This window comes from Perna viridis, chromosome 12, assembly GCF_037379345.1.
Source record: "Perna viridis isolate PV_CMFRI_1.1 ecotype Kerala chromosome 12, ASM3737934v1, whole genome shotgun sequence".
NCBI classification, from domain to species: Eukaryota; Metazoa; Mollusca; class Bivalvia; order Mytilida; family Mytilidae; genus Perna; species Perna viridis.
Window position 1 is genome coordinate 12,191,863 of NC_142456.1, and position 26,589 is coordinate 12,218,451.

General features: G+C 34.4%; 1 protein-coding gene across 4 annotated transcripts; it reads right to left on the reverse strand.

The window, feature by feature from the left end:
- Positions 1-7,135: 7,135 nt before the first annotated feature.
- LOC148601220 (sodium/myo-inositol cotransporter-like) lies at positions 7,136-25,114 on the reverse strand. Of its 4 annotated transcripts, none has more exons than XM_088554270.1 (16): positions 24,935-25,087; positions 21,823-21,959; positions 20,031-20,102; positions 19,024-19,128; positions 18,312-18,371; positions 17,617-17,721; positions 16,757-16,862; positions 16,107-16,187; positions 13,939-14,156; positions 13,299-13,434; positions 12,743-12,850; positions 11,947-12,097; positions 10,844-11,012; positions 9,624-9,842; positions 8,798-9,029; positions 7,136-8,094 (listed from the first exon to the last, which is right to left on the reverse strand). In XM_088554270.1, the coding sequence occupies exons 2-16, from the start codon at positions 21,943-21,945 to the stop codon at positions 7,850-7,852; spliced, it is 2,130 nt and encodes a 709-aa protein (XP_088410396.1). In that variant the 5' UTR covers positions 21,946-21,959; positions 24,935-25,087; the 3' UTR covers positions 7,136-7,849. The 4 variants fall into 4 exon arrangements, with proteins under 4 accessions (XP_088410396.1, XP_088410397.1, XP_088410398.1 ...); XM_088554271.1 differs by lacking the exon at positions 24,935-25,087 and adding an exon at positions 22,971-24,891; XM_088554273.1 differs by lacking the exons at positions 7,136-8,094; positions 8,798-9,029 and having other exon boundaries at positions 9,631-9,842; positions 10,810-11,012; positions 24,935-25,114.
- Positions 25,115-26,589: the final 1,475 nt, after the last annotated feature.

Genomic DNA, 26,589 nt, shown 5'->3' on the forward strand with positions numbered 1-26,589 from the left:
GCACTATAATGTATAATATCATAAAAGAAAGTCTTGTGTTAATTTATGAGTGTTTGAATTTAAATGTGTAGAATTAAGGTGCCAAAGGAGCTAGGAAACAAATACTTTCCAGGTTTCTAGACAATGACGTATTAATAATAATAATAAGTAATGGTATAATAGATGCTATTGTTACATTATGTGTCATACCACAACAGGAGGGCTATGGACGTTTTTTTTTAGGTCGGGATATGAAGCGTTTTCGAAAAAATTGTCTACTTGAAAAAAAGGATACAAAAGACACTATTTAAAGATCAATAGCAAATGAAAACTATTAACCAAACTATACGACAAACACAATGACTTTTCATTCCGTATTGCCAACTTTCCTTTTATCTGTGGCAACGTCCCCTTCAGCACCTGCGTATGGAGTTTTCATATCACAACTCATACGTTATGCCAGAGCTGGCCGTAACTACACAGACTTCGATTGTATCGCGCTAGACTTCTTACAATTAGGTTGACATGGTTATGTTGCTACAAGATTGAAGTCATCACTACAGAAGTTTTATGATCGTCATTTAGAACTCGTGTATCGTTACAGAGTATCCATCTGCATTATGAAAACTGGTTTGTTCAACGTGATATCTTTTCCTCTCTTCTTTCGTCTACCCTGCACTTGCCTTTTTATGAACAACTCGTCCGGTGTTTCTAGAAAAGCAGGGGACGCTTACCTTACCGTTGCACCTTGTCCATGATCCCAGGTTTTAGTGGAGTCAAAGTTGCTCATTTACTTTTGTTACTTTGTATTTTGGTTATTTTATGTTCTTTGTTGCGTATGTCTGGTCTTTGTCCCTGGATTACATTCTTTTGATTTCCGCTAGAATCTTGGTTCCCTTGGTCTTTTTTAAAAAGGTCTTGAATTACTCATTATTTATATCCCGACAAAAAGTTAAGTTTAGGTATACGGATCTTTTTTTAATTTTTAGTACAATGTTCCTTTCCGCAATATGCTTTTTTACTTCAACTGTGTAGGGATAAAGGTACAATTAAAAAGGGATTGGAAAAAAAATCATTTTCCTGGTGCCCATACAATGGTATCAATCTTTAATCTACAATAACAATAAGGAGAATTACCACAATGTAAGGCTTGGATCAATTTTAGGGTTTGTAAGTGTTGAGGTCCAAATGGGGACAAACCGATCGTTTTCCTGGATTCTCGGAACTTAAGTAGGTTCTATTTAATTGTGTCATGAGATTCCATACCAAAAAACAGAAGATTTTGATTGACTTAAATGGTTGCTGTCCTATTTTTTTTTCAATTATGGGGGCGAATAACTTCTACGTACTAACGATATGTCTAGGTCTCATCTTATAGACGCATAAAACTTGCATTACAATAAAACTGCATAATTTTAAAGGTGGAAAAATTCTGTTTATTTATTCTAGTCAACTGCAAATTTATATGTTAGTTAAATTATACACTTATTCTTTTTAAAAGACAATATCGGACACTTAATTCTGTCATGGGTTCGAGGTTAATCTGCACAATGATATATTTGTTTTGTTATGCAGAGTAACCAGACATAAGTAGTGTCAAACCCAGGTACAAGCTAATAGTTTAGTTAATTCACTTTGCAATGTGATTGTTAGCTAAACTGATGCTTACAAGAAAGTATTAGATTCAGACCATTACCAATACAAATAGCCACTTTATTGTTATTTGATTACATCAAAGCAAATTCACGGAAAATCATTGACCAATCCAATTTCCTATTTCGGTACATCTTTGCATCTCTATTTTCGCTTTAAGGAATATTTCACTACTTAAACCGCCCTATTGGATAGATTGTGGATGTCCTTTGTCTAGTCATGGACAATTTTAGAATTTTATCCGGCCATAAAGGAGTCTATTCAATGACGTACAATGTAAATGACTTCCTTTCCTTGGCCATATAGGACTATATAGACCTTTACTGATAGGAATTTTATTGCTTGGTAAATAATTAACTTTGACCAATAACAATCGTCCTGATGGATTTGTACTTTTTTTTTTGGTGGGGACGGGGGGGGGGGCTGATATGAGTTAATGAAATGAATGATGATGAGACCATTTTGAGAAGTGACAATTTTTACATACGCACGCCTATTTAAAAAATTCTGACTCTAAAAGCCAAATAAAAAAGTACATGTATACATGTGTGTTTTGGTTTTCCTACATACCCTAGCATTTTTATAGACATTTTGGCAGAAGTACAGTTAAACTGTTTTCTTCTCCATTTACTCGTGGTTAAACAATACTTAACAAAAAGAGAAATCCCTACAGTGTATCTACACATGTACTTCCACTTTTCCAAACAGAATTTGCCTAAAGAAATGCATACTCATGTTATCTTCAAAATGAACATTTTTAATGCAGGTTTATATACGTTTGTTCTCCCCTTCCTGGTTCCCCTAACTCCACAGCTATTTTTAGATAGACATGTACAAGTCACATGACCTATGCGTGATGTCATGGAATTTTTTATGCTGAGGCAGCTGGATCCCAAACAAATTTCAGTGAATTTAACTTGATGGAATGTAGCTTTCCAAACTTTTTATTTATTGAACTTCAATAGCCGTTTTGCTTTCATTTTGTGCATCATTTCTTAGCATGTGTAACGGAAATCACGTAGTATTTTTATAATAACTCACGAACGATGCCGAATGCATCGGAATTTACCGTATAATTCATCATTACCAGAAAATTGGACTGCTGCTCAACTTAAAACTGAACTTTAAAAACTTGAAATAAGTTTTCCTGGGAACGCACCGATCCCAATTCATTTCATTGTATAAATCATATGCTCATACACCGGAGGTAACCGTAACAGCTGAATAGTCAGATATTGGAACGGCTGAAACTGTACCTGTGAGGCCGTCAGATGGATCAGCTGAGATAATCATGGCCGAAACGGAACTTCCGATAGTGCGTGAAATGAATCATAATATTAACAATGAACTTTTCAGTGTAATTCGAGAATTATCAGACAACGTCAACGCATTCAAAAAGGACATGAACTCTGTTACGAATGATATTCAAATGTTTATAGGCACCAGACACGTGTCAGCAGCTGCAGGAAGCCTACACCAGGCGGTGACCACAGAGTTAAGGACAAACATGACTAGCTCTGGGGTTCCCGGGGAACTCCAAGAAGACACAACACTTAGCAGAGCATATTTAAATCTTAACTGAACTGATAATTCAAATCTTAACAACACACAGTACACCAGTCCTAATCAATCGTCAAAACAAAGTTCGGCTTTGCATAGGAATCCTTGCCTTTTGTGGAAACAGTATAATCACCTCTGTTACGCAAAAGTATATTAGAAGGTAAGGATGTTAATTTGGCAACATTGCTTATACCACATTTAGTTACTCTGAAGAAAGACAATGAACGTCCCGACCCCAGGCTAAGTGAACAATTATCAATAGCAGAATTTGTTTACGCTTTCGGGATATGCAAGAGCATGTGTGAGGTTTTCCCACATAGACATGCCGAGCTTGATCTTTATGAAAAAGACATTATAGAAATGACAAGCCTGTATGTTGGTAATAGCTTTTATGAGTATTATAAGCTTTTAGTGCTAGAACTGCAGCCCACCTCAAATATCAAGAATTGCCAGTAGTTTGGTCTGTAAGGAATAACACATTATTCTGCAATATTATGTGCCAGTATGAAGCCAATTACTTGTCAGAGGATAAACCATTCAGTGGCCTTTTGCCCAAACAATTTTAGGAATTCTAATGTTTCTGGGATTGCACAGCCAATTTATAGAGGTTCCTACAAAGTTCTGAATGACAATAGGCATACCGATGTTTATGGGTGACTTGGGATTACTTATGGTAGTTTATAAATTTGAAATAACTCTAATGCAGAGAAAGGATGTACCCGACCAAGATGTAACAATTTACATGTACATGTATAGGCTAAATGTAAGAAAGCAGAACACGGGAAATCATAATGGCTTCATTCAAAAACTTGATAGCCCCCAAAGTGCCATCCAAAGCTTAGACACAAAAGGCCCAGTGTCTACTGTCATAAATATTGACAATTTTCAAAAACTATTATGCAACCATCCAGATAGGGAATTTGTGCAAAACTTAGTGACAGGTCTACAACATGGCTTTGATACTCAGTCTGGTATTTCTCCATTACCGTCTTCCTCAGTTATATGTTAAAATTTGTTATCAGCTAGACGTCAACCGGATATCACTTCAAAATGTATTTAGTCTGAACTAGACAAAGGTTTCATCTATGGTCCATTTATTAAAATACCGTACGACTTATACCGCATTAAACCAATAGGCATTGTCACAGGGACAATTCCCAAAAGAAAAGATAATGATAGTGAATTTATCGGCACCCCGTGATTTAGAGAACTCTAGTTTAAATGACCTTATCGATAAAATTTTTTTTTCTCTGCAGTATGTTACTATTGACCATGCCATCCATATTATTAAAAAATGTGGGAAAGGTAGTTAATTTGTATTCGACATCTTGTGGTTACTTTTTGCGTCATGGAAAATGATAAATGACCAACTTCAGTACATTACTTTATCATTTGTAGCAATGCCAATGGAAGCGGTGAAAACACGTCTCCCGAAACACACAAAATAAACCAAACAAAGAAAAAAAAGTACAACACAAAATAACTTCAAAGAAAATAGAAAAATGAACAGCACGTACGCAACTAACCATTGGTGAAATTAAGTGCAAAACCGATATTTCTGATGCACTCAAATTAGTGCCGATAACAGAACATTTAAGGCATTTCTCGGTATTCATTAGGAGGATAAATATTAATTTTATTCTAGATTAGTCTTTGGTAGTCGGTCAAGTCCGAAAATATTTGACCAAATATCTCCTGCAATATGCTGGATAGCTGGGAATGTATTCAAGTGAATAATATTTTACATTAGTTAGATTACTTCCTTACAATTTACCCACCAAATTACGAGGCTGAGAGGACTATGGCAATATTAACATAGTTAGGAAGTGGAACATTCCAATTGCACCCCATAGTACTGTTGGACCGACTCATTGTCTGGAATATTTAGGTGTAACATTAGATACGGAATATATGGAAGCTCAGTTACCAAAGAAAATCGAAAGGATTTGTGAAATCATAGAGAAATTTCTGACATTAAATCATGTACAAAGATACAATTACTCTGTTTATTGGGTCATCTCAATTTTGCATGCAGAAGTGCAAAGTTTCGACAGCTAGCACCATGGGCAGATCAACTTCAAACACCTTGTATTCAGTGGAAAGATTTGATGATGTGAAAGAACGGTTATGGAACGCTTCTATTAGTGCACATACTGCAACAGCTTATAAGACTGGTTTTGAACGTTTCTACCTATTTGTCACCTTGTATAGTATGGCTAACCAACCAGGAGACCTGCCTACTATAGACGAAGAGTTATTAATTAACTTTGTTACATACTGTTATGATGCCTTAATTAGATCGTAAAGTAGCCAGTATTAAGATTTATCTATCTGGAGTTAGGTTCTTTTTTACTTACGAAAAGGTAGAAAAGATCCATTCGAGTATAATGGTAGGTTAGAATGTATCTTGAGAGGTATCAAAAGAATTCAAGGTTCTGATTTAGCTTTGAAGAAAAGACTTCCTGTAACTCTATCTATTTTGACAGAGATCTGTTAATTATTTTAAAAAAGGGGTTTTGTCCCCTTTTTTAGACTCTATGATGCTAGCACTTTGTCAATTAGCCTTTTTTTTTTTGGCTTTACGTTGTTAGCAATTTACTTTTACCCGTGAAATGGATAATAACTGTATCTTAATGCAAGATGTTACGTTTGATATAAATAGGTCTTAACTATGTTTTGAATTTGAAAATGTCAAAGACTGATCCTTTCAGACAGGGTGTAAATATTCATATTTTTGAATCTGAAGTATCAAACCTGTGCAGTGTATGAAACAGTTCATTGAACTTGGGGAAAAAAGTGCAGTGCAGTAGTTCATCAGCTCTATTTATGTACTGTAAAGGAGCACAATTGAGTAGAAACAAGTTTATTAAAGTTTTTTCAATGGCTAAAAATCAGTTGTGGCATCTGCCGGGCTCCCCCAGATATCTAGTCCATAACTTCCAAACGTCAGTAGGTGTGCCTGCCGGGCTTCCCTAGTACTAAGATAAGGTTGTAAGCGTGTCTGCCGGGCTCCCCCTAGACACTAAGATTTAGGATGTATATTGTAGGCGTGCCTGCTGGGTTCCCCCAGATACTAAGATCAGGTTGTAGGCGTGTCTGTCGGGCTCCCCCCGACACTAAGATTTAGAATGTAGGCGTGCCTACCGGGCTCCCCTAGGTACTAAGATTCGACAAAATTTTGTACAGTATCTGCTGCCCCCCTTCTTCCAGATGCAATATACTTTTGTTTTCTTTCATTTTTGAGTTTACATGTATTTTCATTTTTTACATCTTTCATGTATCTGCTGGACTCCCCCCCCCCCCGATATTAATTTCTACGAGTAGCCCCAGATTGCCAAATTATGTTTTATGTTTTTTATTATTGAATATTGTGTTTATTTAAATATTTTGTACTGATGTTTTACTTACTGTAGTTATATTAATAGATTTATTAATGTCATGTGTTTTAGTTTACAAAGATGTTATAGGTTTTGACTATATATACTCACCAACTTGTTAACTTGTAAGATACCAATGTACATTAAGACACGATGCACGTATACATGTATTTACTACATGTAGTTTTTTTAAATTCCATGAAACTTGCACAGAGGTGTTTTTGCACACAAGCTAAAATGATGGAAAAAAAGTGACAGAAGTTTGATATGTGTTGAACTTGCATAAATGGGCACCTTAGGAAGTGTTCCTCTGCTAAGTATGAATTTGGTTTCTCAGTATGATAAAATGCATACAGATGTACAGAATAATTGAATGCTTTTTCATGGTTAAGAGTGCATTTGGGAAGGTGTGTATCATGTTCTTGAGAGTATATAAAGTAATTCGTTAGACAAAAGATTGATCACCATCATCTGAAGTATATTTAGCAAGCACCCCATCAACTTTACAAAAACCTCTAAAACGCCGTTTGTCCGCTCAATTTATTACCAATACAAAAAATGTGACATTTATTTAGATATAAAACTACTTTATTGATATCAAGAGATAAAACACAAGAAAAATGTCAAGTACAACAATACTTACGTGTAGTACAGACGAGTAGAACCTTATAGCAAGTGTAAGAGCAGATTTTGGAGTAGAACTGAAAGGAGGATCCATGGATTTTGAAAAGGAATTTGAGAAAAAAAGAGAGTTCCAGCCTATTTGTGCCAAAATTTTACACGCAATTAACAAAATTTTTCAAAAAGGTGAAGTTTAAAGCGATGGAAGCAATCCTTTGACCTGTCGTTGATTACGAATAGTTCTATGTAAATTTAACCGATCCATAAACAAATCTATGGTAGAGCTGATGCATGTATTGTATGTCAAGTCCAAAGTACACTCTATATTTTTGGTGAAGTCCAAAGTACAATTTTACTTTTTGGAAAAGTCCAAATTCCATGAAATTTGCAGTACAAAGTACAGCTATTTTGAAATGTTAAGTCCATGGACTTGGGTGCCTAAGTCTAAAGTACACTCTAAAAATGACCAAAATCTTAAGTCCAAAAAGGGGGGTGATACCCACTTCAGTAACATCGTCAACAACTTTTACGTGTACATGTTCACTATCTTAAAAATAATGCTGTTCTTGTTAGTGTATAATATTAAGTGGCTTTAATGCTGAGATATAAACTTTGCATACAATTGATACAAAGTACAATCCGTGATTGAAATGTAAATGTCACGGCCCCGGCTTGTATTCCCAGTAAGACCAGAAGAAATACAGAAATATCCCAATTAGTAGAATCACAACAAGCCAGAAAGTTAAAAGAACATGGGCAGCAGTACTTTGTTTCAGAGATTGCACTTGTCTGATATGTTCCTCGAGGGCTCTGGTTTTTTCATCGTCTTGATCTGTTTTACCAAACCCACATAAAACGTTTATAGTTTTCTTCCCACAAGAAACATCCTCTTCAAAATTGATTTCTGAAATGCCAAGTATTAAAACTGCAACAATGAATTGAAGTAAACGTTTGGACACAAATGGTTATTTATATATACATGAAATACATACATGTGTATCCCTTTATCCTTTCACTTTTTCACTGCATAATCGCTTTTACTTAGAGAAGTGAAACAGGTACATGAACGTGTTTACCTGCTAGTTTTTAGCGTTAATGCGAGAGCCGTTCGATGTACATGCACTAATATATCGGGTTTCTTTATGTAAATGAGAATACTAGTAAGCTAATTTGCAGGAGAGAATCGTTTTATTTTATTTGTAGTGTATATAGCAGAGGATACAACCGAGTAGACGGGGCTGATCCAGGATTTCAGATAACAAAATGTAGAAGGCGTTAATTGAACAAATGGCCAAGTAAGAACATTTTAGGGCGTAGAATTTGTGAAAATTTAAGATATCATGAACATATTTTAGTGGCGTGCACCAGTATGATGTACCTATTGAATCCAAGCCTGGCGGATGTTAAATTTAATCATAGCAGTCGAGTCAAACAAGTGTATAGAATTGTTTATATGTTAGCGGTTATAAGATCATCGTTGGTAATACATTCGTACATTTGTAACTCTACTCTGTCCCTGTCAGTATGACAGAAGCGTTTTCGTACATGTATCATGTATCATAAGGATTTGGTTGCTTAGGTTTGTTGACAACATCGAGAAGGCTTACCTGGCATCTGTTTGTGGTCATCTAAATTTGGATCTCTGAAAACCTTTCGTTCCGTCTCTGGGTTAACAATGTAAATACCTGGATGTCGTTTTTCTTCGTTTACCGCCAAGTGAATGTCGTTTTCACTGGCTATGTATCCCACATTAATTTCTGCAACCTTTGCTTTTACCGCGTCCTCTAAATCTGCTGGGGGATCATTCTGGAATCTTGTCCAGTACGTTGTCCTATATAACTGAAAGAGAAAGGTAAAGCAGTAGAATGGTGCGGTTCTGTTAGCTTTTGGTGTTAAACACAGTCTGTCTTTGTCAACTCGTGGAAGTATAATATCTAGACATTATACTGCCATGGTCAACTTAAAGAAAATCATTGTTTAATCAGCCTCATATATACATTTATCTAAATACCGGGTATTTCATGTCTAACATTTAAATAGGTATTTAAAAAGTTATGTATAAAGTGGTGGATTCAGGGGAGGGTCTTGGGGTCGGATCCCCCTTTTTGTTGGAAAATTGCGTTATCTTTGCGACGAATTTGGGGTGAAGTAAGCAAATGATGACCAGGACCCCCTTTAAATTGTAAAGCAGTCTTTCCATGCAGAACGGTCAACTTGAATTAAATCCCGTAGTGAGGCAGACTTTTGTTAGCTCTTGAAGAAGTAGTGTGGGTTATTTTGGACTTGTATTATTCATTTTGTATATTAAGTTAGACTACATGAATAATGCAGATGTTATATGTAAAATTAGGCGTTCGAAAAGTTATTGTTTGTTCATATATAACTGATTATTCATACACGTAAAGCTAATACATTTATTTTCAAGTTACTTACGTATTTATCTTCTGGAGGTTCAGTTAGGAAACTAATGATGATCGCCAACGCTGCAGTCATCAAGGTTATAAACAAAGAGAAATACATGTAATGGAAGTTTTTCAAGATATCGGGGCGAGTGTCCGGTTTTGTACAACTTCCGGAATCATGATATACGAACACAAGGATCATTCTGATTATACCAGTCAATAGTGCTATCATCAAGGACCAAAATGCGCCCTAAAATGAATTGAAAATTACGTAATTCACTAGTTGAAGTATTTCTATTCTTTCAGATTTCTTTGTCATTGGTATATAGATTATTATAATAAATATACATGTTGTTTTTAATTATATTTTTGTTGGTTTTCTACGGTCAATTATTATATTAACGAAATAATATTCAGAATACATAATTATAACAGTGTTATTATACAATGATTAGAAATACTATGACGTCATAACAGTTTGTTAATAAAACATGTCTTAGAAATGTATTATATTAATTCATTACCACTTTTGGATAATAATAATCACTCGGAGATGGATTCGTTAATAGACCAAATTTCTCTCTGAAAAGGTTCAATTTATCATTTGAAAGGTACACATATTCAATAAGTATCAATTTTGTCTTTAAAAACTTAAAAAGGAAGGAAAACAAAAGTTCATGTACATAAATACAACCATTTCAAATATTTCATCAGTAGACATGTTAATACTATCTACAAATAATTTTGTTGAATTTCACATAATACAATTATTGTATATCACATACAACATGAATACATGTACATCATGAATACAAGTCATGTACATCATGCAAAACGATTGCAATATATAGGAAATACTCAATCGACAGACACCTCGCTGAAAATTCTTTCTGCGAGTTGGGCTTCATGACATTTTATCCTTTTTTTGTACAGATATTGTAATTCATGTACATAGAAAAAACAACAGCTCTTATGTATTTACATATATAGGTATATTTTTTAACCTGTCAAATGTAAAGGAATCGAAACTTCGTGGAAAAAGAGAGATAATTCCAAGTAATGCGTGTGCATAAGTGATAGTCGCCTGTACCATGCAGTACCTTAAGATTCTGGGGCTGACAAGAGTGTGGACAATCAGTATATCTGGACACCGATCATAATTTATTATGGGACATGACTTTAAGTACGATGCAAATGAATATTTAGAACTTGCATACATGTATGATCGGCATATTTGACAGAGCTTCGAACCTTTTCATTCACTCTAGGTACGAGAATGGCCAATAGAAACACAGCAGCAAATGGCGGAGCTAAATAATCCGTGATCTCTTGTATATAAATAAACACTTGGCCTCCTTGTACTTCTTTGATCACAGGAACCCAAGCTATGGAAACGCCTATCATTATCAATATAAAAATTCTAGAGAAAAAAAATGTGACATATTCAATTGTACATTTATAAAGTAATATTAGAATACTAGTTATGACATTTCTCAAATAATTTGTAGTACGATATTCTTGAGTCCAAAATCATATTTTCAGAAATTTACAAAATGTGTATTCAACTGTTTGACTTTTTACTTAAATGTACATGTGTTGAGGATCATCATTTATACATGTTATAGGGTATGTAAGTCTCGTTCTAGTTTCATTTTCTTTACCGGAATTTACGACGTAGAACGTATTACAAACCGAGGACCGATCTGCATTTTATTGTTTACTTCCGGGTACTCGAAACGCCGTATAACAATGCAAAATCTTCTATTTTATGTTTTTCCTTAATACCTTTATCAAGTAGAAACAGATATTTGTTATTTTTTATCGGTATTTTTTACACAAAAAGATGTTTTGCCCTCAACACTGAACTCAACGCTCTCAATGACAAATCTCCATGCTTTTGAATGGTAGACTAGAACCCAATCTCGTGAAGTCACGGGGTCACATAACGAGACTTACATACCCTATATATACAGTATATTCAAATAGGGGAACAAGTTGTTGGCTGCAGAACTTGTATTATTTTACTGTTAGTATGGACATGTAAATAACCGCTATACGCCATTTACTTCCAATCTTCATGTGCATCTGTACATTTTGTGAATCTAATGAACGTGCTATACTGTTGCACTGCTGTTACACTGGCAAATGTTGAAATTTGATGTCCAATTCGTTTTACAAAATTAATAATTGTTCAATCCCATTAAAGCTCCAACTGTACAAAGTATGTACATGTATATGTAAACTTTACAAACAACTAAACGTCTGTATACAAAATTTTGTTTTATTTGGTTTTGTTTTTTGTTTTATTTGTTTTGTTTTGTGTTTGTTTTTGGGGTTTTTGTTGTTGTAAGTACCTGCCAACTATCATATCCTCCTTGATGCTGGAGTTTTTTCTTATTCTTTTATAGATGTCTATTGTGAACAGGGTACTTGCACTGTTAAATATGGAATCCAAATCGCTCATCAGAGCTGCAATCATTACTGCCATCATCAGACCGCGAAGACCTACATGTAAGTACAAAAGAATATCTTTTCAAAGTACATGTACAGGTCGACATTGGGAGTGAACAACAGTTCCTACTCTTCTCTCATTATACTCCCAGTTTACTATCGTATATTCAAACGTCCTTCGCTTACTTGATAAAAAACACATATACCAACAATAAAACATGATTTTGAACATATTAATAAATCCAAATCCTCTTACTCGTGGTCCCCGCACTCTTTTTTCATAATCCAGCGATCCGGCAAATGAAATCTTACCGCTGCATGAGTATTATAATCAAATAAACAAATAAATATAATGTCCTCTTATACCGACCGACAAAAAAAAACAACCCAAACGAAACGAGATATTTAGATGAAATTTAATAGTTATATTTTCCAACGGTGTTATACAAAATACAAACAATGCCTTCAATGATAAATTACATACATAAAAGAGTATATTAAGCTTGAACGAGTATATTTGGATTATCTCGACGCAGGATATTTACATAATATGAAAGCAACGAAACTATAACTAAGAGGAATTGTTAGATACACATGTACATGTACATATCCATTTGCGTGACAATGTCACAAGATACAATATTGGGACTTCATGACAACGGTTTAGTCTCTATTGTCACGTTAACAACCATTACAAACCTTCGGGCATCAGTCCAAGAACAAGTCTAGGGTAAGCAACGTTAGTACAGCCAGCATAACTCTGACAGACCTCGTAGCAAATGTCTGGGTCCACACAAGCTACTTCATCTGCAAAGGAATATCATGTCAAATCATTGAAACCACCCATTGTTTTGATATTTTAAAAGGTTATTGAGAAGGACAAAAACTTTAAGATATAAAATACATGTACAGGCATTAAGAATAATTCTACGTATGCTGTGGTTATTCTTTACTATATACATTTACATTGAACTTCCAGGTAACATAGTTAACATTTTCAACTTGGCCAATGCAATGCTTTAAATTCGTTGACTATTTCATGCCCAATTTCAGAAACAGTCCAAGTTTCCTACATTCTAATAGACCCTTTTGTGTTAACGTTGGGGTAGTCGATGAGCATGCGTAGAGCATGCTCAATATACACTTCCGCGAGAAAAATTCTTTTGTTCTACCCAAGCTCTACCTCGTGGAAGTGTATATTGAGCATGCTCACCAACTTATCACAAAAGGGTCTATTAGTTTGTGCAAGACTTACCTGCATAAAGAATCCTACTGATCATACCCGGCATTACCATCATAAACAGTGGCAGTATCTTGATAAATCCAGCCAATAAAGTGGCACCTTGTGCATGGGAAATACTTTTGGCTGCAAGCAGTCTTTGTACAATAACCTATACAAGCAAACAATGTATATATAAACATTTAAATTGACTTGCATTTCAAAAGCATCTTAAGAATTTCTTCATGCATGCAAATAATACTATTCAAGTGTGTGAAAACAGAGTCGCGTACATGTACACATGTACAATGGTATCCAGCACTACTGAGTTTTGGGGATATTTTCGATATACGATTACTTCAATCTTAAATCAAAGTTGTTTTCCAACGTAGTTCTGACCACCACACAAACTTTCAGCATCACGAAGATGCTCTATTATTAGTTTTGTACAATTATATGCTAAAGTAGTACACGAGTTTATATCATTTCGTTATTGTATATTTCATCCAAAGGATTTTTTTCCCGAAAACATGTTCAAATTTTGGTTTGTGGAACCACTTTTGTTTTAAACTGACCACAGTGACACTTTAAGAAATGTCATTTGCCTTAAAGTGTAAATGAACCTATAAGCGCACGATGCATTCATTTGTACGTGTAGTTTGAGGAGGTAGACTACCTGGTCAGCACACCAGTACCAGATTGAACCTGGAGTTTGACCTAACAGAAATCCCGCCCATGGCATGTAGTCATCGTCTGCTTCGCGCAACATTCGGAAGGCATTTGGATCTGGCTCATGACAGGTAGTATTCGGAAGTCTGTATGAGACATTTGTGCTAGCCTCCTCGGACATATATCTCCTAACCATCCCATCATATCCGCCAACTTTATCGAATGCTACCAAAATAAAAACAACCGAGTAAGTACAGTCTGTGATTTCAATCACTTCAAACTTAAGGTGATTACTAAATGTTTAAGTTCAAAATTTAGGGAAAAATAAGTATATATATTTTAAGATATTATGTCAGATCATGGATACAGAGAGAAAAGGATCAAGAACCAGAAATTGAGTCCTTGTCAGATTGGAAACGTACCATCCGATCGTTGGTGTGGAATCGAATTGGCCAAAGTTCGTTTTCAACGATTGTGAGGCACTTGAATGCCTTTCCTCACTGCATGAGAAATATGTTATTGTCCCTGCGGACAAAGCTTCAAACAACATTGTATTTGTTTGTAAAGACCAGTACTCAATTGTCTTATTAAGAAATTGAGAATTGATAGTAACATCCCAGGTAATGCCATGTATAAACAAACTACTTTTGACAAAGATGAAATCCTCAACAAACATAAGTCCTTCATGAATTGTCTTCTCTCAACAGCGAAACAAAATGTAAGGATTTACCTTACTTGTATTGGATTCCCAAACTTCTGAAGAATTCATACAAAGAAAGGTATATATACATGTAGATGGATCTTTTTCCACGAAAATGTCAATTCACCTTACAAAGATATTGCCCGCACTTAAAGAAGGACAGCAAGCTAGTTGCAATACCACCTACTCTCGTTGCGGCATGTATGTGGATACTTAAAAATTCTAAAGATTTACTTCAAAACCTAAAATCCCACAGCTTTTCGGAAACTAGTTCTCTCTAAAGTTTCGAATTCTTCAACTCTTCACACTACATTAAATCATGAAAAATGAAATCACGTTTGAAAGGACTTATTAATAAATCTTTTGCTGTTTTGAAAAAATTAGGTTGTTCTTGGTTACAAACACACATATATATTTTTTCTAAAACATCACAAAAGGGCAAAGTGTGTTACACAGAAAAGCAGGTTTGCGATATGCTTGATTTCCTCTTTGATAACACATTTACCATATTTGGAGGAGCTATATTTCCACAACAAGTTGGCATTCCAATGGGCACTCATGGTGATTCTCTCTTAGCTAATTTGTTTTTGTATTCATACAAGACTGAAATTCTTCAGAATCTCGTAAAGAAAAAAAAAATAAAAGATGCTAAGTCCTTAACTTTATACATAGATATATTGATAATGTGTTGTTCACCAACATCAATCCCTCTTTTGGTTAATGGTTACCTTCAAGATACACTGTATCCATCAGAGTTTGAGATAAAGGAATCTATTGAATCGACTTATTCTGCATCTTTTTTTGGACCTATATTGTACATCTCAAATTAGACAACAGTGGTCATCTCAACACTAAGATTTATGATAAAAGATACGACTTTAATTTTAATATCATAAATTTCCTTACCTGTGCAGCAATATACCTTTATCTCCAGCATATGGTGTTCATATTTCACAATTGAGATCAAGTACTAACTAATCTGATTTCGTCGAACGCCATATATATCTGGTAACAGACTTCTGAATCAGGGATATGAAGGAATGCGTCTCAAAAGAACTCTTACCAAACTCTTTTTTAGATATCAGTTCTTGGTTGAAAAATACTCAGTTCCTTCTAAAATAATGAGTAATGATTGTTTTTGTAAAGTGTTCTTTGTGCTGATGTGACCGCTGATTTGCCGATTATGAGACAGTAGCAAATGCTATTATCACCACCTGCGTATTCACGCCGCAATGGAAGAGGGAGGTTTAGCGCGCTGTAAAACCTAAATTTAACCCATCATTTCGCTTGAAATGCCTGTACCAAGTCAGGACCATTGCGATACCAGCTGCTTCGGTGGTGTACTAAAAGTATTATCTATTTTGCCAGATTTAGTTTGGACTTGACTTGATTATGGAGCGAATTACAATAATGTTCTATAATTTTGTTGTTACCCTTATCAAGATTCAGGGTTGGGATAGTTATTTTAAGCTTACCTATACCCATCAAAGTAAGTCCACCACCCACCATAAGAATGGCCTGCATTGTGTCTGTATAAATCACTGCTGTTAATCCTCCTGTTGGTATTAAAGAGTTTATACAGTATGTTTAAAGATCAAATATTCACGTAAGACCAAGAAAGAAACAGAATACCAACACATTTCTCGCAGCGTTTGTACATTTTATATACTTTTGCAAATTAATGTTCTTAATAAAACCAAATGACTCAAATGGTATGATTCTAAGAAGAAAATAAAAAAAGAAAAAAAGGAAAGGAAAAAAAAAACACAACTATTGATTCTGTTTGGGCGTTCTTCGATTCGTCTTTGTCGCTTACAATTTGCGTTTTTGGATATCACTTGAAACTCGGTTAACCTAAATATCAATAAAAAGGGCGAGAAACTACTCGCCGGACTCTTCATAGGACAAGGAATTTTTTTACCTTTTTAATTAAAAGATGACTATGTATTTTAGCCTCACGTTTGGTCAAAGTATCTCTGTAAGTTGAAATCATAGCTACATTGTATTACAATCCGTTCACATTTCTCGTAATCTAAAACACAATCACAATTATTATGATTTCTGACATTACGGTATCACAGCAAGGTTTGGGCTTAATATATCATATTATAATAGAAAGACGTACCTGCAATAGTAATGATGCCTGTTATAATGATCAGAATAAAGATACTTAGATAAAGATCCCAACCTAAAGACTGCTGGATAAATAGGGCACCAGTAAACAGATCACCCTAAAATATAACAAAATCATAATTATTACTAAATGGACGTATTTAGAATAATTCAGAACAATTCAACAAAACGCGCTGTCGTAGAGACAGCGGCAACACATGTACATGTATGTGTGCATTGTCTACATATGCATACACGTAAAACTATGTCTAAACCGATGTGGTGTGTCTCGTTCAGTTTGCATAACATCAACTAAACAAGATAGAATTGCAATAATAAATATTTTGAAGAGTATACTTAATGTAAACGGATTTTTTATCGAACTACAAAAATAAAGATCGATTAGTTTTTAAGGCCTGTTTCATGTATGGTTGCACGGGTTATCCAAGAGTAATTAAGAGAACCAAAGGGCTCAGGGAACCATAACCTTTCAAGCTCCAAACAGTGTCTGACGTTCGCAATTCACTCTAGTGAGAAACAAATCGAACGTCTGCCGCTGCGTGGAGCTTGAATAACCTATATGAAGTATTTGTTTTGTTTTTTGCGTGATTTTCTCCCTTTTTTCAGAAATTTACAGTTTTTATCGATACAACAAGTGTTCCTACTCCATTTGGTCGTACACTCCTACGTTCTTATGGTATACATCATAGCAAGGGACTTGTTGATGACATGTAGTATAGAAAATTTCCCTGAAGACACATAGACTGCCTATAAATGTTTTTCATTGTTTCGAAGGCTGTTTTCTTTAGACACTTTGGCGCTGCCTATTTTGTTCTTTATGTACATGTATAATGTACATGACTTCGTACTTACTGAGCATTTTGTGAAAATGTAGAGTATGAGTGAAAGAACGGCAAAGTATACTCGTAATCTCTGTCCTCCAAATCTCTTGGATAGGTATTCTGGCATTGTCACTGTCTACAACGATATATGAACCTTCTTTTTGATTAAAAATTACTTGGTTTACCAATTGTATTATGACATACAACCATTGGATCAAAGATTTGACTGCTACTGCTATTGTTTGTCAACAACCAATATGTATTATGATCTTTCTTTTTCATCTCTTTTGAAATTTTTGTTTTCGCAATTGTTTAAAACAAATCTGTTATTTCGAGTTTAAAGGCTGTCTAGAACATTAGACTAAGTCCTCTACAAGAGATACCACAATTTAATGTATTAAAACATTTTCCGAAAGAGCGGCACTACCGGACGTCTATACCACGTGACTCTACACTAGTATTGTTTGTTTTTTAGGGAGTTGGTTCGGTAGAAACAGTCATTTTGTAGCAGCTTACTGATTACTACATATAACTTCTGCTAGCTTATAGGATTGAAAAAAAAATCCAAAATGCACGAGAATAGTGTACTACTCACTTCAATGCTGCGGGTACGGGGTTAAATTTGAATTTAATTACTCAGTGTGGAAGAGGTGTATTAGCTTTGAAATAGCGAATATATCCTCCGTGTAGGCGAATATTATTGGCGGATGTTTGTACAATACTTACACCACATGCTATATAGACTGGTATAAACACAAAGCCTAGTAACTGTAAGAGTAATATAGCCTAAAATGGCAAAATGACATGTATAAATCTTCAAAATAACAAACAATGGAAATGTTAGGGAATTCATGTACTTGTCTGCTTAGAAAGCAATTCAAAGTGTACCGTAAATTCTAATTAAAGTTTTCTCTACTTTATTGTAGTAATATCGATCCATGGAAAGATTTCAATTTAACTAAGAAATCGAACAATATTCATTGTATCGTGTTACATGTATGATATACAATAATGTGTTATTGTTATATTATGTGGTTTGAAAGTCTTTCTTGTAGCTTCTGAGGTATAACGTTACGCCAAAACTAAACGTTCTCCATAATTTTGAACAGATTTTCATGCCAAAATTGTCCATTCAACCTGCGTGTAAAGGAACATATTTATTTAAATTGTGGTGTCTATAAAGTCGACCTCGAAGGGTCTTAAAGGGAATTTCCCTTGCATGTAATAGAAAAAACAAAAGATGGTTCTTAAAACATATTTACTGTCTCAATAAATTCGACAAATATATATCGGCGGATTCAGAGGTTTGAAAAGGGGTTTCCAAGCTATAATTTGCTAATTTTTTGCCAAATTTTGCATTGAATTAACAAAATTTTCGAACAAAAACAATCGGAGGTTCCGATCTCAGACCCCCTTGGATCCGCTACTGGTATATTACATTAAATTCCCAAGCTCCAACGCTAATTCCATTAGCTGCCCCTGATCCTGACAGTCCAATGAAGTGTTCTGTTCCGATGTTACTGACAAAAAGGGAAAGTCCAACCTGAAAAGTTTAAATTAGCGTTTTATACTATATTTTGAATGATTAAATGTTTCGGTTCATATATTTATGCCGTGTATTTGTTTGTTTGTTTGTTTTATTTTTTTTTTGGGAAATGTGTATATCATTCACTGCAGTTAGTGTACATATTTTTTTCTAACCAAATTTTCAATGATTATGGAATTACATAGACAAGGCTTGACCAGGCAAATGCTAAATGATGTTCTTTAATTTAAAAAAAAATAAATGATATTATTAATGTTAATCTTGAGGTTTTGTTACATTCGAAAAAAATATACATGTACATGTACCTAAGCTTATGCATCATTTATTTAAATGTATCACAGTGATACATGTTACATGCGGATTATCGGACATTTAGTATCCAGATATAAGGGACGACATTTTTTGCTATTTGAACCAAGATTTGTCTGACAATTGGAACTATTTGGTCATTTTCACTACGCTAGTATTTCTTCTTGATATATTGTTCACTAAGAGTTGAAGTAAACGCGGTGTCGTGTAGTTCTCTTTCATTGGTTAGATGGCGCTAAACTCGCTACTAAACTCCGCTAATAACTTGGCGGGATCGATAAACCATAGAAAAGACCCAGTGCATTTATAATATCAAAATCGGATCAGAAAAAAAATTCGGACGGATTCTTCCACCTAGCGCATACGAGGTATAATTATTCTTTTGCACAATGAAAAAGCTAAATAGATTTAATTGAGTTTAAGTCAGGACAATTTTGAAACAACAGAACATATTATCTTCAGAATTCAAACATCCTTCATTTTTCCCAACATAAGTCAAAGTCTGGGCAGGAACATGCACCATAACTATATATACGCCAGATTACATGTGTAGCAAATCTATTCGCATACAGGCTACTTTATAAACTTACTGGTAGAAACCACATGGCTCTTCCCGCTAAAAAGTATCCACTGACTGTTCCGCGGTTAGCCCTCCACATTGCCTGAAAAATGAATATTTTATACATAAACTTGGTTTGGAATAGATTTTATTTGTTAACAAACTATAAGCCAGTTGGGGCCACTTGCAAAAACTATAAAGTCGTACATGTAATTACATGTTATGTCTAAATTAAGATACTATCCAAGTCATATAAAACATGCATGAGTAATTACATGGCCGATTGGTAATAATGGGGAAAAACTAGACTTGCTCACATTTTTTTGTTAAAATGGACAATTCACGTATGCTCACTAGCTGAATGCCTGTTTCCCATCGGACTTGTGACCTGTGTAAAATCGCAGACTTCTCGATGTTAATGCTTGAACGCGACTTGGCAGGTGTCACTTGCAATTTATTTTTTTTTTTGTGATATTTTTAAGTGACAAGTTTGAGCTTCCGCATTGATAAACTTTAATAAACCTTGTATATATTTAGATGTTTCTGATATTCTTCTTTAAAATTAAAGTCTGACAAATTCTCTTTTGCATAAAATAAATTAATTTCCAATAAAACCAATAAACGTTGATGAATAAATAATACGAAGACGAGAAAAATTACGTAACTCAAACAGTATCAAGTACAGGTCGTATATTTCAAATAAAACCCCTATTGAAGGTAGTATAGTATCGATTATCTGATGTCTTGATCAAGTGTACCCACTTCTAAATGACGTACCTTGTTCAAATATTTGGGATTATTATGTGCGAAAATATGTGCCAAGGACCAAAAATGTCAGTACGAACATAATATTTGTCACGTTCCTATTTCATTAATACTACAGCAGAACGTTTACATCCGAGTCCACGTAAACGAGAAAGCAAGTTTTGAAAAGGTGAGAAGTGTCAAGTTGATACCTGTTACACCATTAGAATATTGATTATTAAGTTCTACATGTATCGTCAGGGCTAAGTATACATTTAGGACCATTGTGGTTGTTTCAGACTTACCGGTTTTGCCTTGATTTTACCATTTGTTATATGTTTTTTTTTCCTTTTTGTCTACTAATTTTGGTTATTGCCTTGAGCTTATCAGTTCAGTAATTTTGTTACATGTTATTCCTTTTCTTGCAGTGTAAAGCCATTGCTGACCAAAACTGGTGGCTGAACATACTATATAAACTTAATTACACAATACAGTCTTAGATTGAAATTTACCAACATACCAGATTAAGCACCGAGTTTCACTCCGCAAGATGGTAATGGCGTAGAATCAGTAAAACGATGTATTCTACATGTACATGCAGATATTCATCTTGCTTTTAGAATAAAATTTGGTTGTCATTTCAATACGTCGGTAGTTGAAATTATCAATGTACTAGTACGTCCTAAATTTTGCATGTCACGCGCAATTAACCTTATAATCTACTTTTGTCAATAATTGAAGATGTAGTGCAAATAGAATGGCTTCATCAAAGACAAAATGCGTTTTTTCCATTAAAACAATCTATTTTGAAAAAAAATTAAGTGTGAAACAAAATTGGAAGAGTAATCAAGGGAACCAAGATTCTAGGTTCTAGATTCTGGAATCATTATGATTTCCTAAAATATTTCATAGATATTTGATCTGAAACTTGTCTTCCTGACGCTATAACTTTGTTGATGTACCTTTGGTCACGAATGGCATTTTTATGACAGTCATATCATGTAAAAAGTCCTAAAATCCCCACTAACATCGCATCCAATTTTCATGTAAATCAAATACATGTAACACGTAAAACTTACAAAGGCTCCGATAAGAAGCACCAGACAGAAATACCCGACGATAACTCCGATGTCATTCTTCGTCAGTTTCAGACTACTGTGCTGGTAGTTCTGTTTAAACACCTCGAGTCTCTGGTTTACCATGGCGACTTTATCTCCTACAAAAGTACATGTACATGCACTGTATATGAAAAGCTTCAATTTAAATGTAACTTTTTCATTTAAGTCTATTACAAAATTTCGATCTCTATAAATGTACAGTCATGTACAATGAAACTTGTCTAAACCAAACCCTCTGGCGTCGGTTTCACAAAAAGTCGTAAATGTGAAATTGATCGTAAATCATGACGTCACAATGCTATTCAGTTTATGACGTCATTACTTACGATCAACTTCACACTTACGACTTTTTGTGAAACTGACTGTAGACATTGTTCGGATGTTCAGCTTGCCACTATCTGACTAATAATAGTTCCTGTTTTCAAAATAATTTTACATTTAAGTACTTATCAGTTTATGAAGCAGGCAAACTGTGTATAAGGTGTGTCTTACGAAGAAAAAAAACAGAGATTTTTTTGGCATTATCAAATTATTTATACCTCACGACTTCCAGAAACAATCATCAAAGTGTTTGTAAAGTTTGCCTTTTTCAGATATTGATAGGTCAAATTTAGTTGAAATGCAGCATGGAAAAAATGGCTGTAAGACTGAACTGAGAAAAATAATGTGTCACCCACTGCCCGATTCTTACACAGAATGGTACTTAAACTTTAAATTATATAAACGTATTTTAAAAGGTATCTGATTTCGACAGGTTTTACTAGTTTACATTTATGTAAAATTGAAAAAATCAATCAGAATAAAACGGAACGGAACAACATGTGCAACACTAAAATCAAATTTCATAGAATTTATCTTGCTTTTAAAAAATGCTATTATACATTTGTATCACGTTTAGTACGTGTTATTTCTGTGAATCTGAATAAAAAGTATTTTACGTTGATATTGGACTGATTTGCAATACTACATAATATACATAACTTTGTACATGTATACTCACGAGACACGATCGACCAATTACATGTACATTGGATTAACAAATTACACGACTGTACTCTTTTTAGAAATTTCCTATATACCAAGATATTATGTGGAATAAGATTACATACCTGCTAAAAGAGAATGGCAACCTTTCTGAAGTACCTTACAAATACATTTAGGTGAAAATGTGCCGATTGTTACGCGAATGGAGTCTTCTATTTACGAAATACAAACATCCTTGACAACTCTGTTTACTGAAGACAGTGAAAAGAGAGGGTGGCACGTTAAAATGTAAATATTGTATGTACATTTCGTCCACTGAATTTATTTACATGGTCATAATTAAAGTGGTTTGCTAAACTATCTCTAGATTTGCATATATAAACAAGAAGACCGTTTACAGCTCACGAATATTTTGTTGTAAATTTACAACATACTAGCTACAATGTATAAGGGTTAAAAGTAAATAAGTGTTAGTGTTTTTTGTAATTTTCACATGTTGTGGAGTTTGGTTTATTCTTTGTCACCTGCGGTTTTAGTTTCGTCAAATTACATATACATGAATACATAAATATCTTACATTTGCTGGCGAGAGATTGTACATGTATATGAACTTTTGTAATTTCAAGCTACATCATTAACATGTAAATTGTATTTATACATTCACGGTTAAGTTTAAAGAAATATCATTTTGCAATTTCATAAAGCATTTTGTTAGTTTAGATGAATGCACCCTAGTTATTTTAACTATGATATGTAGTCCATGGGTCATGGAAGCACGTACTAATCTTTACCTTTCCTTTTGCAAAACATATGAAACTAGGATTTTTTAAGCTCGCTACAAAAAGTGTCTCCTTTTATACATGTAATCGAAATATTTATGACTTAGTACATGAAATTATTTCAAGATAAATGAACACTTCGTTTAGCAATAATTAAGAAACGGATACGGAATATTTGGCATAAATTGGTCAGAAAAATGATGAAACGAAAATGAACCAATGCGCATTGTTGCTTGAAGCATGCCCTTTAAAATGTATCATATTCCTTTACATTAAGCCCTCTGTTAGTTGTATTTCAGTGAAAGCAACAATATGCTATCATACCAGGGTTACTTCAAAAGTTCGGCTTCTACGTCTATCGCTTATTGCAACTAGCAATTTATCTTAAGTAGCACTAATTGTAAGAATCATGCAAATTCTGTAATATGTAATACACCTAAAAAAGGTTACGAATTTTCATTTTTGTAATCAAGTTGTTAATGGGTCTACGTGATGAAAATGTATCATCATTCATTCCAATCTGTCTGCTCTGAGGAGATAATTCACACTGAAAATGAAGTATAGTTTCTACTGTGTTTTCGTGTCATTTACAGAGTTATCTCCCTTAATTTTGAATTCTACAATACATTCTATATAGTTTTTTTTTTATCTCATAAGAACAAGTGTTATATGAAAAATGAAAAGCCACATATTTAATTTCTGTTAACTATAACATTTTAAACAAATATCAAATTTAAAATAAAAATATGTAGGCTTCCCAACCATGAATCACATTTTGCACGATTCTCAGCTGGAGTACTACTTAATAAAAATCCACAACTTTCTTCATTCCCCAACTTATGCCTATACCGATCCATGTCTTAATTAAATGTTCACCAAATATACACGGTTGTTAATACCGAGAAGATGAACAGAATATGCACACAGCGACCGCAATGACACCATCAACAATTTTACAGTTTAAACAGACGTCTTTTTATATGACATGCCTTAGGCTTAACTAATGACTTAAAATGGTGTCGAAAACATTACATGCACATTTTTATTTACCTTGATTTACTAAAAGCATGTAGATTATAGCTAAAATGAACTTTCATAAAACGGTATACATGTAAATATAAAGTCCCTTTAAAAGATAAACTCTTACTGTGCAGTGTTTCCGGATCTTAAACGAAACCTGCACGTGAATATTTCGATGCAGCAACCACGTGTTCAGCAAGCTAATAGAAAATCAAATCATTCCTGAAATTGTATATACATATATATGTAAATCTAAAATCAAAAAATAAAAATATAGTTATACGTCTTACCGTTATTGTACTTCTCCGGTTGTTCACAATGAGGAGGACACAGGTATACAAGTGTTTAATTTTATGCCCCATTGAGCATGTCAAATAGTTTTCATTCTCAGTTTTCGACAGTTTCCAGATTTATTCATTTTTTGTTTAAAATGTGATTTACATTCAATGTTCGTTTTAAAATTACGGATTTTACGAAGATACGAATTGTTTGAGCGACGACAATACCTTTGTCTTTTTATTTACTATCAGCGCTACAGACTGTATCGTTATACATTTTACTTGGGAGATGATTGCCCAGTTGTGTAGGGGAGGAGCGGGTGAGGAGGGATGAGTCGTTAAGGTGTTGGACTTAGCATGAGGTCGACACCGCTGTGAGTTTTTGTCCAAGTATTCTCTCCAACAAGCTTAGTGACCATGCTAGAAGCTCATACATGTGCCATGTATACACCAAGCGGTTGTAAATCTCGCCGTCGGTTAAAAAGCTTACAGAAGTTAACATCTTAGTTGTTGACTTGTATATGTACAGTACTGTAAGATCTTCGTCCATCCTAGAGGTTCTTATGATTGTCGTTTCTACCAGTACATATACGTGATGAACTGTATGTGTCTCCTATATCGCACGCAAAAAAACAAGAAGTATGAATTTGGACACGGTCAGTCCTATCAGCCTTAGGCACCAACCAATTTATTTGTTGGAGGGGGGTTTAATTTCAAAATTTTAGCAAAAAGAATAAAAAAAAGAAGCAATGCCAGGGACAGCAAAAAAGATACAAAAGATATCTACATTGCACCCACTCTAGAAGAATATTTCAAACATCTAACCTCAATAAAATGTTTCGCCTCGCTACTCGCTCGGCGAAATTTTTACCGTGCCTCCCCCTAATCTAAAATCATGGATCTGCCCCCTGACTTAGTTAATAATGTAGATTAAAAACATGCTGAATGATGCTGAAAAGTTCAGCCTTTCGCGATACTTATGCAATATTACTGAGATCTACGAGAGATTAAAAAAAATTATAGATGCATAAGATAATGATTTTTTCTCAATTTCAAGATGCCGTACTTTTCTATGGTAGTTTTATTTCTTTAAGATTACAGGTTTGCATCATTAGAAACGTCATGCTCTAGCGAGAAGAATTCCTGGATAGATAAACCTGTAGATTATTTAAACAGGGATATTGCTGTACATGTAAGTACAGATGAGATCTGCTCTATCCCATCAGCCAAACGGTCAGAGGAGCTGGCCGTGTCTAAGCCATGTCTAAAAGCTTCATAGAACAGATCTACAGCCAGCTCAACAAGAGCCATCTCGTGTAGAACTGTCAGAAAAGCTGGATCTGGAACTATCCAAGATCTGTTCGAAATCATAGAGCTATGAGAGGTTAGAACAGAACTGATGAACAAATGAATATTAACAGCATTACTCTCCATAAGCTTTCACCTCACCTCGTGTTACGTTGAAAACCATGCATCTAAGTCTTTGATTGTGGCTATTAGTTTTATGATTTTGCAGTAGCTGTACCCAATAACTGAGTTTCTTTGAACATTTCGTTAGCGTAAAAAATCAATGAAGCAATACGCGGCGCAATATTTTTTATGAAACACCAAATTAAGGTTTTTGGCATTTGATCTGATACAAGTGTAACCGTCATATTCCGAATAAT